This window comes from Trachurus japonicus, chromosome 24 (genome assembly GCF_045865225.1).
Source record: "Trachurus japonicus isolate A0001 chromosome 24, Traja_1.0".
NCBI lineage: Eukaryota > Metazoa > Chordata > Actinopteri > Carangiformes > Carangidae > Trachurus > Trachurus japonicus.
Window position 1 is genome coordinate 14,772,761 of NC_140930.1, and position 13,065 is coordinate 14,785,825.

The window sequence follows — 13,065 nt, forward strand, 5'->3', positions numbered from 1 at the left end:
CCCCTGGGGGATTAATAATTGGTCCTATGTTAAAGGGATAGTAGCATTTTTTTAAAGTGGGGTTGTATGATCTACAAATAGCCCCTAAGTACTTTAATTGCAGTAGAAGACTCTCTGCACTCCTCCCGTTAGCAACGCCAGCCCATAACCCTGCCCAGAGATTTACAACATACAGTGTTGTGAATGGACCCAAAGAAACTGCCTATTTTTGTGGCCTAAAAGAGGTTTTACGTGAAAAAAAAAATACACAGTTCCATTGTTCGCTATAATATAATCTTTTCCAGCCCTTCAAAGTGCAGGAAAAACGCAGTTTTTATTTGGAGCTAACCAACTCACGTATCCCTCCGCCCAGGGTTAGCGCCCGCCGATCAGCAGTTGGTTAGCTCCAAATAAAAACTGTGTTTTTCCTGCACTTTGAGGGGCTGGAAAAAATTATATTATAGCGAACAATGGAACTGTGTATAATTTTTTCAGGTAAAACCTCTTTTAGGCCGCGAAAATAGGCCGTTTCTTTGGGTCCATTCACAACACTGTATGTTGTAAATCTCTGGGCAGGGCTATGGGCTGGCGTTGCTAACGGGAGGAGTGCAGAGAGTCTTCTACTGCAATTAAAGTACTTAGGGGCTATTTGTAGATCATACAACCCCACTTTAAAAAATGCTACTATCCCTTTAATAGATACTTAAAATATTCTGTGTAAATGATGTAATTATATTTTGAATATATTTGAATTTACACATTCATAGTGTTGGGAAATTAATTAAAGCATCATAATCGTGATAATCGTAATACCGTGATTATTTCTCTGACAATAATCATACCAAGAAAATCTGTAATGGTGACATCCCTAGTCAGAATTAAAAATAGTAAATTCACTTATCATCGTATTGACTCCTTTGAGTGACTTTAATCCGTCTTTTCTCCAGGACGGTGAGAACGACTCGAGCCTGGACGAGGACGGAAAAAGCAAATTTAAGCGCCGGCCTCGACCGGAGCCTCTCATCATCCCTCCTCCCAAGCCCTCCACCTTCATCCCTCCATCCCTCTACTCCAGCATCTCCACCTTCCAGAGCAACCTGCGCTCCCCGGTGCGTCTGCCCGACAACCCCCTCACCCTGCCCCCCTACACGCCTCCACCCATCCTGTCGCCCGTGCGCGAGGGCTCGGGACTCTACTTCTCCACCTTGATGGCCAACATCGCCGTGAGCAACCAGATCCTGCCTCCGCCGCCGACTCCCAAGTCCGCCACACGCAGCCTGTTGCGCTCCAGTAAGTTTCTTGTCGTAACAGTCGCCAGTGGTGGACAGTAACGGAGTACATTTACTTGAGTACTGTACTTAAAGGACAATTCCAGGCGAATTCAACTCGGGGGTGTATTTTCATATCATTTTAGGTCTAAAAGAAGGAATCAGAAGATTTTCAGTTTAATCGCTCCTGTTTTGCGGTAGTTGCGTCTGTCCCCGCATCGCCACGGCAGCAATGAATGGGAGTGGATGTAAGTTCTGCTGTTTAGGCTGTTTACAGCCCTCAAAGCCGCAATTTTTTTCCACAGACAGCGTCAGATGGCGACTCAAACATGCACCGAGAAGTTTATTTACTTCAAGCAAGCCGACATGTTTGTAAAACTAGATCTAATTCAAAGTCTCCCGCAAACCCGAAGTTGCAGTGCTGGTGTGTTCAGGCGCAGTAGGAGCTACCGTTTGTGTCATAAACACAGGAATATCAACTCTTTACTTGCTTCAAGTGTACATTTTTTTCCACAGACAGCGTCGGGTGGCTACTCAAACATGCACCAAGAGGTTTTTTTTACTTGAAGCAAGTAAAGAGTTGATATTCCTGTGTTTATGACACAAACGGGAGCTTTTCCCACTGCACCTGAACACACCGCGCACGGCAACTGGGTCTCGCGCGAGACTCCGGAAGACTTTGAATTAGATCTAGTTTTACAAACATGCCGGCTTGCTTGAAGTAAATAAACTTCTCGGTGCATGTTTGAGTCGCCATCTGACGCTGTCTGTGGAAAAAAATTGCGGCTTTGAGGGCTGTAAACAGCCTAAACAGCAGAACTTACATCCACTCCCATTCATTGCTGCCGTGGCGATGCGGGGACAGATGCAACTACCGCAAAACAGGAGCGATTAAACTGAAAATCTTCAGATTCCTTCTTTTAGACCTAAAATGATAGGAAAATACACCCCCGAGTTGAATTCGCCTGCAATTGTCCTTTAAGTACATATCCAGAGGATTTGTACTTTATTTGAGTATTAGATTTCTTTGGTACTTATTACTCTTACTTGAATACATTTCCAAGACAAATATTTTTACTTTTACTCGAGTTAATTTCTAGGAAGGCTGAAAAGTACTCGTTACTTTCAGGTCTGCTCTTTTTTTTTTTTTTCTAAAATACTATTGGACACAAGCTGTGTTTGTCAAAGAAGGAAACCCTACTACCCTACCCCGACTGAGCTACTTTTACTTGTAACGGAGTCAATTTTGACCAGTAGTATTTGTACTCTTACTCAAGTACTGGGGTGGAGTACTCTGTCCATCTCTGACAGTCGCAGGTTCATTTGAGCACTGAGGGTTTTTTTCTCAGATCAAGTGTGAGTATGTTTTGTTTTTTTCCGTTTGGGTCTTTCAGCCAGTTCAGATATCACACCTCCTGTCCTGCCACTGATCTCTGATGCCACACCGGTCAGCCTGGAGCCGTAAGTACCACCTTAAAAGAATAGTTCACCCAAAATTCAAATTGCACTCATTATGTACTCACCCTCATGTGGACTAAGGGCTGGGAGAAGTTTCAGAGTCCTCCGTGGCTTCTCTGAGTTACAGGGGGTCTCGGCGTAGCAGTGCATGTCCATATAACGGTTGCAAATGGATACCAACTGTCTTCGTAACAAAAAGACACACCAAAAAACATCCAAATACCTCCATGCTGCTTGTATGTAATGTCCATCTTGTATTGAAGCCCCGAAATGCGAAATTGTTCCGAAAAAAATTAAATAAGTCTATATTTCAAGCTTGTTTGTAGCGGAAGCTCCTCTTCCTGGTCCGTCCAAATCTCGCGCGATTTGTGCCAGCGTCAGTGCTTATTTAATTTTTTTCGGAACAATTTCTCATGTTGGGGCTTCAATACAAGACGGACATTACATACGAGCAGCATGGAGGTATTTGGATGTTTTTTGGTGTGTCTTTTTGTTACGAAGACAGTTGGTATCCATTTGCAACCGTCATATGGACATGCACTGCTACGCCGAGACCCCCTGTAACTCAGAGAAGCCACGGAGGACTCTGAAACTTCTCCCAGCCCTTAGTCCACATGAGGGTGAGGACATAATGAGTGCAATTTGAATTTTGGGTGAACTATTCTTTTAAACTGACATCCAAACAGGCTTGTTTTTTTTGGGGTTTTTTTGGTTTCCTGTCTCTAATCTCTGCTCTTTTTTCCCCCCTCCTACTCAGCCGTATCAATATTGGGCAGCATTACCAGGCAGAGATCCCAGATTTTCAGGACCAGGCCGCATCCTCCCAGTTCGACCTGCACAAAGCCGACTTGGTTTGGGTCCCTGTGGAAAACTCCCACCTGAAACACGGTGACCAAGAGTGCTGTGAGTGTCTCACTTCACTTCACATCCCATCCCATCCCATCCCATCCCATCCAGTGAGTTGTGGTGTCACTATGTTTTCCATGAGCTTTTGTGTCACCATCTCTTTTGCCTCTTTGCTCCCAGTGGAGGATCTGATGAGCATGGCCTGCTGCAGCGTGCTCAGAGGCGGAGGAACCAACCAGGAGCTGGTTTTGCACTGTTTACATGAATGTGGAGGTGATTTCCTTGTAAGTACAAGTTGGTCAAGTTATAAAAATTCTGTTTGCACTTTTGACTTTTTTTGGGGGGCAAAAGGTAGCCTAGAAATCTAGACGCACCCTAGTGGCAGCAAAAATATTTGCTCCGTAGGTGGGTCTAGAAACGAGCCATAGGAACTTTTTGAGTCTCGAACACCGTTTGTGTTCACCAATCACAGCCTCTATCTGTTTAGAGAGTCGTTGGGCGGGCTTAACGCGATGACGACATACATTTGAATTGGCTTGTCAGGCTAACGACATCCTGCTCTTTGCTCTGATTGGTCGTAGCGCTACCCTATTGGTGCAGAGGCAGTTTGAAAGACAGCCTTCATCCCGCCCCCTGGATTGAGCCGAGGTCTACCGGTCGTTGCCAGACTAGACATTTTAGTGATATAGTCTGGCTTGTCAGGCTAGGCAAAAGGATCAAAATGAGACAAATTCCTGATCAAAAGTGCTTAAGGCATTGATCAACACACATCATTGTTAATATTTGATTCACTGAAATGACCTTATTAATGACTGATCTACTCACTGTGATGCTGGTTTCAAGGTAACACTGGAACGTCTGATGCTTCAGGACCCAGTTTTCTCCAGAGACCATCACCTGGCAGGTTATCACTACTCAGGTCAGTGTTCGCTTTAAAAGAAATAAATATACACCCACTATCCACTTTATTAGGTACAGCTAGCTTTGCTGCTACTGGGTTGGACTCTTTTTTGCCTTCAGAACTGTTTTAATTCTTCGTGGTAATAGGTTCAACGCAGTGTTGGAAACATCCCTCATAAGGCTTTGGTCCATATTAGAGGTCTTCACGGGTCCAATTTGACGGACCCGAACCCAAATGGACCCGTGAAAATTGGACCCGGACCCGACTGGCCCCGAGCTATTATTGTAAATATGAGTTCCGAACCCGAACCTTAAAAACCCGTGGACCCGAAATGCCCGAGTTGCTTTATGATTTAATAGGCTACAAGTTGTCCAGCGTTAAATAAGACTTGTTTTTATTAGCTACTACTTTCTGTTTCTTACCTAAACGTAGTCTTCTTCTACCTGGTTCCGGCTGCGGCCGCTGCCAGCCCCCCCGGCCATAACGTGATGTAAACAGAAATAAATCCACATCGTCATTTTCTTGTTTAGATGGTCATGTACTGTAATCCTTCTTCTCAGCCATTGCTAATGCCAATCCACCAGTCATTTCCTCTTGTTTAATTAACGTTATCATTTTGGAGTTTCCATGTGCTTTGCGGAGCGTAACGTTACCGCGGTAACAACACGCTACAGCAACTCGATTGTTTAACTATTTTGAACCATTAACCATAACGTTACGTTAATAAACAAACTTTTTAACTGCCCCGAGTCCTGACCTAGGCTCTAACTTCTGCTTGAACTGTCACCTTTGACGTCATCATCAGAGTCGTGTAGTTGTTTTGATCACGTGACAGAAGTCACACCGGCAGCTCGCAGCCTCGCATTGGACGGAAGGGAGAGGGCGGGGGTGATTGACAGCTGTGACAGCCAATCGCCCGGTCCTCTCGGGTACCGTAGGACCCGGCCTTTCACAATAAGAGCCCCGAGACCCAAGACAAACTCCACCGGTTCCGACCCGGCCCCGGAGTCACTTCTCGCGAGTGGACCCAAAACCCGAGCCGGGTCGGGTCGGAACCTCGGGTTTTCGGGTTCCTCTAGTCCATATGCACTTGACAGCATCACACAGTTGATGCACATTTATCTGCTGCACGACCATGATGCATGCATGTTGTCTCCCATTCCAGTAGTCATCATAAATGGACATTACCGCACTGTGGTCATAAATGGACAAAGGGACATTACGCCAAATTCTGACCCGACAATCTGAATGTCGTACCAGAAATCCAGAGACTTCTCATACTAGGCAACGTTTTTACAATCCTCTATTGTCCGGTTTTGTTGCCGGTGAGCCTCAGTTTCCTGTTCTCAAAACAATTGTAATTGGCCTATTAGACATTTGCATTGATGAGCAGTTCAACAGGTGAACCTAATAAAATGGCCTGTGGGTGCGTATCGCTTTTATCAACTCCAAACAGATTTCCTGATCACCTTTATCTCTTCCTTTTCCTGTCTTTTCACTGTGTTTTTCTTTTTATATATATATATATTTTTTATCTCAAAGTGTTTCCTCATTCTCCTAAGAACACATTAAATCAAAGTGCGTCTGAATTAACTCACAGGCTCTGACAGCTGGACCGCAGAAGAGAAGCGCTACTTCAATAAGGGGATCTCTGCTTATAGGAAGGACTTCTTCATGGTGCAGAAACTGGTAGGCCTGTTGATTGTGGCAGCACAGAAAATGACCAGTCAACACAAATAAACCCTAAAATTACATGTGAATTGATTTAATGTGCTCTGTGGATAATACTGTGTTTTTATTACACGCTCTCATTGGCATATGTGCATAATAACAAACATGAAGAGGCAACAACTCTGCTTTCAAGACAAAGCTAAAACTTAAAAGTGCAAAGAAAAAGAAGAAAATTCAACATAACGGCCACATCCTCTTTGACACAGGAAGTAACCGGATTCATGGGAAACGTGGTTTTGATTTGAAAAACAAAACAAAAACATGAACAATTTCAGTATCATTGAGATCAAATGAATGAATTTCCCTCTGGGGGATAAGTAAAGTCATTTGTAGCATGTCGTATCGTATCAATGCTCCAGTGTTTACACTTGAATCTTCTGTACAGACACATGATGCACATGTGAATGAATATAAGCATGAACCTGTGTGTGTGTTGGACTGGTTTTGTTTTAAAGGTGCAGACCAAGACTGTGGCTCAGTGTGTAGAGTTTTATTACACGTACAAGAAACAAGTGAAGATCGGTCGCAACGGGATTTTAACCTTCGGACCGCCGGACTCACCTGTGGAGAAGCACACGGAGGCCGTGGTGGATGTAAAGGTAAATTAATTGATTCATTTCTTTACCAGAGGCCAAATTATATTTTTTAAGCCTTGAAAATGTTGAAAAAAAAATGTTTAAAATAAATATCTACTAACATCTGTGTTGTGTTTTTACTGGTCTGGTTTAAATCAGAGTTCACAGCAGTCGAAGATGACTCACGGAGAGACGGACGCTGATGACAAGAAGGATGTTTCTTACGACCAAAGCCTTGAGAGCAGCCAGCGGGCCAGGGTCGCGCAGTCACTACAGGCTCATGACTATGTAAGTGTTTCACCACGTATTTTATATTAAATGGAGATTTTGTCAATACAATGCCATAAAGTGTTGGAAAAACGTCCTCAAATGGGCTTCTTATGCACAATAAATGGTCCAAAACTCAGATGTATTTTGATTTGATTTGATTTTTATTTGTCTCAAACAAGCAAAAGACAACAATCAATGTAACAAGAAACAAAACAATAATGATACTGTGCAAGTTTGAGAAGGGGCTGAAGGAAGCAAAGCTTATCAAGTTCATCCCCCCCTTACATTGTGATTCATGTCATACATCTGTAGTTCCATACAATTCAGAAGATTAAAAACATATTGCTTTAATATGAAATAAGACCATGATTATAAATAAAAAGAGTAAAATTAGCTGTCAAGTTCTTTATAGCTGTCCAAGAGTGTATGTTTGTACTTACTTTTAAATTGTTTTAAGTTATTGCACATTTTTATATCCTCATCTAGTCTATTCCACATTTTAACACCACAGAAATAGATGCTAAAACTTTTCAGGGTAGAATGGATGGTAGATTGTTTAAAGTTACAGTTCCCTCTTAAATCATATATGCTTTCTCTGACCATAAACATTTTTTGGATGTTTATTGGTAGCAACCTATTCCAGGCTTTAAACAAAATCAAATTGTAATTGTAATATAATGGACAGATACCGAAACAAGAAAAATATTCATATAATTCACATAAGTTCTCAAAACTATTAGTTAATTGTCACAATAGTTTGATTATTTTTCCTTCAATCAACTTGATTGACACCTCTACAACATTATCTGACAGTTCATCGACTAACACGACATGTGACGCCCCTGATTTTCTTCAAATGCAAGTTTAATGAAAGTGGAGAGCAGCAGAGTCGACTGATGCCAGTAACTCAGTGGTGTTGTTGCTGTTGTTATTGTTGTTGTTGCTAACTGATGCATTGATTTTCTCCAGGCGGGGACGGTGCTGGTGATCAAAGAGGAGCCTCATCACCCGACGGCAGCTCACCGGCCTCGGGCCGAGCCTGCAGCCAAGAAGAGCAAAGCGCCAGCGAAGCCCCCGCCGGACCCAGACGCAGTGTTTCCATGCAAGAAATGTGGCAGGTACGAACACGTCTGCAGAGATTTACTGTGTTCTCATTTATAACTCATCACAGGAGGCGAGCCGGTGTCTTTTTTTTTTTTTTTTTTTACTTTATTTTTCACGTTTTTTTGCACAAAACATAGGTAGCATCAGTATAATAGACAAAAATAGGTATGGCTACAATATGATGTGGCTAAATAGTACAAACGCTTGCCAAGTTGTGCCCTTATAAACACAAAAGAAACATCAAAAAGGAAAAAGAAAAAACAGAAGCATATGCACATATACTGTACGTCTAAGCACGTGATATCTCGAGTACACAAGTTCGCTTACACCCATATGGCTAAATAATCATCTACATATTCATATACAAATGCACACATACATATGAACACTCGTGAACACAACATGGGGGAACCGTGGGTTGCGAGTAGGTCATATGTCACATACATTACAGCAATATGGTCATAGTCGTTCTTGAAACCAGGATATACATAGCATTAAGGTTGATTATCACCTCTTCTTGTAATATAAGTGCGAGCCGGTGTCTTAAAGCAGAAGTAAGTGTAGCGGTTTTGGTACTCATCCTTGCGTTGTGTAGTTTTAACATACGAGTCAGACCTTCACCGTTGGCAACCTCGCCGTTTATTGTGCACACATGGACTGACCTGGCAGAGAAATCCACATTTACAGTCAGTCCAGCTCTTCTTTTCTCACACACACACACACACACACACACACACACACACACACACACACACACACACACACACACACAGACACACACACACACACACACACACACATACACGGCTGAAAAATGTAAAACGAAAGGAAAGTGCAGGTTAGCTAACACGTGTAACCCTAGCCATTTTGTAAACAGAAATAAAAGAAAAACACCGTCAACTTTATATGGAAAAGGACGTGCTCGACTGTTCGGGAGCTATATGCTTAAGAAATACAACTTAAACCACCCTGCCCAGAGATTTACAACATACAATGTTGTGAATGGACCCAAAGAAACGGCCTATTTTCGCGGCCTAAAAGAGGTTTTACCTGAAAAAAAATACACAGTTCCATTGTTCACTATAATACAATTTTTTCCAGCCCCTCAAAGTGCTGGAAAAACACAGTTTTTATATGGACCTAACCAACTCGCGTATCTCTCCAGCCCAGGGTTAGCGCCCGCCGATCAGCAGTTGGTCAGCTCCAAATAAAAATTGCGTTTTTTCCTGCACTTTGAGGGGCTGGAAAAAATTATATTATAGCGAACAATGGAACTGTGTTTTTTTTTTTCAGGTAAAAACTCTTTTAGGCCACGAAAATACCGTAGGCCGTTTCTTTGGGTCCATTCACAACAATGTATGTTGTAAATCTCTGGGCAGGGCTATGGGCTGGCGTTGCTAACGGGAGGAGTGTAGAGAGTCTTCTACTGCAATTAAAGTACTTAGGGGCTATTTGTAGATCATACAACCCCACTTTAAAAAAAATGCTACTATCCCTTTAACCTCTCTGATATGTCAGTGTATTTTAAACTGTATCTAATAAATGGGGTTATACAGAAAAAAAGCCAAAGTTGCAGGTTTATAAACACTGTCAGCATTGCATATTTAATCCACCACAGTGCAGACAGGTCTATTCTTCAACTGCATCGTTAAAAACTGATAATTATCAAACAGGTTTTATATTATATGTTGATGTAAAAGTAATTTTAACTAGTTTTAGAGCATTAGTAGATGTATTTATGATTCACTGCTTGTCTTTGCAGTGACAGATGTTGAAATCACACACGTGGTGCTACGCGTTACAAACGGCTGCGACTGTGTGTGTGTGTGTGTGTAACGTTGCGTAACTTTCCTTTCCTTCCTGTATTGTAGGGTGTTTTACAAAGTGAAGAGTCGAAGCGCCCACATGAAGAGTCACGCCGAGCAGGAGAAGAAGGCCGCAGCGCTGCGTCAGAAAGAGGAAGAGGAGCAGGCGGCGGCTCAGGCTCGGGCCAGGAAGGCGGCCGTGGCAGCGGCGGCGGCGGCGGCTGCAGCTGCTGCGGCGGCGGCTGCAGCATCAGCATCAGCGGGACATCTGGGAGGAAATGGGAACGGAGTGATGGGGCAGGCGGACATCGATAGCCACGAAGAGTCTTCTGAGGGAGAAGATGATGACGATGAAGACTGGCACTGAGAGAACAAAGTAAACGGGGAGGAAAATGGATATTGATGGGTAAATGGAGGGTGAAGAGGTTGAATCAGGGAGGGGAGGGAGCAAACGATGTACTCGGCCTCAAACAGCAGCACAAGACAAACGCCTTTTTAAAATCTTCCTGTTAATCTTCACACTCCTTTTTCTTTGGCTGAAGCTGTTCGACCGTTGTTCAGCTCGACACCGTTGAACCTGGCAGTCAGTCACACTCCAGATCTTCACCTTTTTTTTTGTACCTTTTAAATATCCAGAGGAAGTTTATTTTTTTGTAAATGCACTTATACTGTACGCTTCTGCTTTTCGCCAACGTTGCCTTTTTATATCCATTATTTAATTGAACATGTCAAAATGTTTTACTTTTTTCAATGAACGGACTCTATTAGATAATCAGGACGTCTCTTTAGCAATAAAAACATCAAGATCAAAGCATTTTTTCACTTTACAGACAAAGCCCTTTTAAATAAAGATAAGAGTTTCTATTTAAAATATTTTTCCTTAGGAAAATACTGTGCAGAATTTTTCAGATTCCCATCACGGTTGTACACTTGGTTGGTTGTACACTTTACTTTTGCAACTAAGGGACCTTTTTGAAATGAATATGTACAAAAAAAGTATATATGAGATTGCCATATATTTATGATACTGCATTTTTCAATGATTTTGGTAATATAAAATATAAAAACTAATCATGTCGGCTGCAATATGAATTGAAAAGTTTATTAAAATCTCTACTGTTCTGAAAAAGTTGTGAGTGTAAGACGTTATTAAGCAGCAGGGGGCAGCAGAGGTTCATGGTGCGTAGATAGTGGAGGAGAAATGGAAATGTTGTGGTTTGTGTGGATTTACACACTATCCTTTATGGATTATGTCAGGATGCATTTTTCACGTCATCTCTTTAAAATCAAGATGTTAAATCTTCCTCCTTGAAACGCTGTCGTCCGCTGACAACGTCTGTATCTGCTCGGCGTGAAGCATCCAGCACAATGAAATACAACATGGCTCAGTTTCAGTATGCAGGACGGGCTCCACAAACCTGTCATTTTCAGATTAAATGCCAGAGAGCCGACTCATCCGTACAGAGGGGAGTCGTGGTGTGGTGAAATTTGGCATTGATCGATGCTGACATAACTCAGCCATTTTAAGATGTGCTCAGCAAAGGCAGCTGTAGCTTGTTGCCCTCAGGAGATGAGAGGCAAGGCTTGTTGCCCTGAGATCAGGGAGGACAAAGTGGCCCTGTTTCTGTCTCCCACTCATCACTGACAAGTTGGACTCTGACAGCTCATTTACCTTCTCCTCACTGCAGCTGGAGAAGCCACAAGCTCTAGATAGTCTGCACACACACACACGTGTAGCTGCTGCTTCTCCAGCCAAGACCAGAACAAATGGAAAATCTGCTTCTTTGTGTGACTCCAGGATTTAATGACACTGTGTCACTGGTGACGTCAGTTTGAGATTATTAAACTAAACTGAAGAGTCACAGCTGGTGACTTCTGAGGCTGTGACCCAGGGCCGGCCCTAGGATTTTGGTGGCCCCCTAAAGGCGACCCTGCTCCATCTTTCTTTCTTTTTTGTGTCATTGTCGTGTGAGCTACTACACTAATATGAATTTCCCTCCTCGGGATGAATAAAGTATTCTCTACTCTACTCTCTACTCTAAACAAGATTTTTGTTTGTGGCCCTGCACTCTAAGTGCAAACACCAAATCACTGGTTAAAACTGAATACAGACGTGTTTATGCCCTCTGAGGTTTGAGGCCATTTTCTCGACTTTTACATATTTTCTTAAATTGATTTTTTTAAGATACTTGCAGATGTAACTAACAATACTCAAGTGTTTTATGTCTAAATATTAGAACCTCCGCTGTAAGCACACTGAGGCCAATTTGTCCTAGAACACTGTATAAAGAAACAATTTAGGTCAAATGCTGGAAATTTGAGGTCTGCTTTTTGAAAAAATTTCAAATCCCTTGTGAAAACACACCTTCAGTCATGAGAATGAACTGTTTTGGTGCTTGAAATAGGATATGAATACAGTAATAGATACGTGTAGAAAACAAGTCTAAAATTAAATTTTGTAAGATTGCTTTTTGAGCACAAATGTTGTCATTCTGCCGTTCTATTTTCACCAAATGTCTCAAATGTGAGATAAAAGAAGCTGAATATTGACTTCAAATTACATATAAAGCTCATAGCGTGCACGTGCAGACCTCAGGATGTTTAAATGACTTGAATGAACCCCTTTCTGATCATGTGGCGGCTGTGGCCCTAAACAACCACATAGAGTGTTTATGCCAGGGGCCAGCCCTGCTGTGACCTAACATGCTCGTGTTGGACAGGTAGTATATGTAGTGCAGCTCCGGCTGAGGGGAATGCTCTCAGACATTTAAACAAGAAAAGTTAGGAATGTGTTAAATAAAAGTTACTTACGTTAAAGGTGTTCAGAAAAGAAAATTGAATTTGAGCCCACTGTGGGTCTTAACATTAGTGTAATAACTCATTCGATTTAGCACAAACTTTGTGCAAAATTCTATTTTTTAGTAAATCCGGAATGAAAGTGGGGTAGTTTTTTTTTTTACATTGGATAATGCAGGCGCACGGGTTATACGTCAGCCTGCTCACAATTTATCAGCCACCGATATTGGATCCGTCATCTGTCAATCAAACGTCTGAGACACACACACACACACACACCGAGCTCAGTCTCGCGGCTTCGCCCCAAACATTGAATATCCCGCCCGCTCGAT

At 42.4% G+C, this 13,065-nt stretch overlaps 1 protein-coding gene across 8 annotated transcripts in view; it reads left to right on the plus strand.

The window, feature by feature from the left end:
• The window catches only part of mideasa (mitotic deacetylase associated SANT domain protein a), a 19,028-nt gene extending 7,962 nt beyond the window's left edge, over window positions 1–11,066 (plus strand). For 4 of the 8 annotated variants that reach the window (XM_085771576.1, XM_085771582.1, XM_085771578.1 and 1 more), the window contains exons 4-13: window positions 927–1,269; window positions 2,633–2,708; window positions 3,463–3,608; window positions 3,732–3,835; window positions 4,395–4,470; window positions 6,053–6,141; window positions 6,639–6,782; window positions 6,918–7,046; window positions 7,998–8,146; window positions 10,004–11,066. In XM_085771576.1, coding sequence (XP_085627702.1) covers window positions 927–1,269; window positions 2,633–2,708; window positions 3,463–3,608; window positions 3,732–3,835; window positions 4,395–4,470; window positions 6,053–6,141; window positions 6,639–6,782; window positions 6,918–7,046; window positions 7,998–8,146; window positions 10,004–10,304 — 1,557 coding nt within the window. In that variant the 3' untranslated portion in view covers window positions 10,305–11,066. The remainder of the gene's footprint in view (window positions 1–926; window positions 1,270–2,632; window positions 2,709–3,462; window positions 3,609–3,731; window positions 3,836–4,394; window positions 4,471–6,052; window positions 6,142–6,638; window positions 6,783–6,917; window positions 7,047–7,997; window positions 8,147–10,003) is intronic. The other 4 variants (XM_085771581.1, XM_085771584.1, XM_085771579.1 and 1 more) reach the window with 2 other exon arrangements.
• The last annotated feature ends 1,999 nt before the right edge of the window (window positions 11,067–13,065 follow it).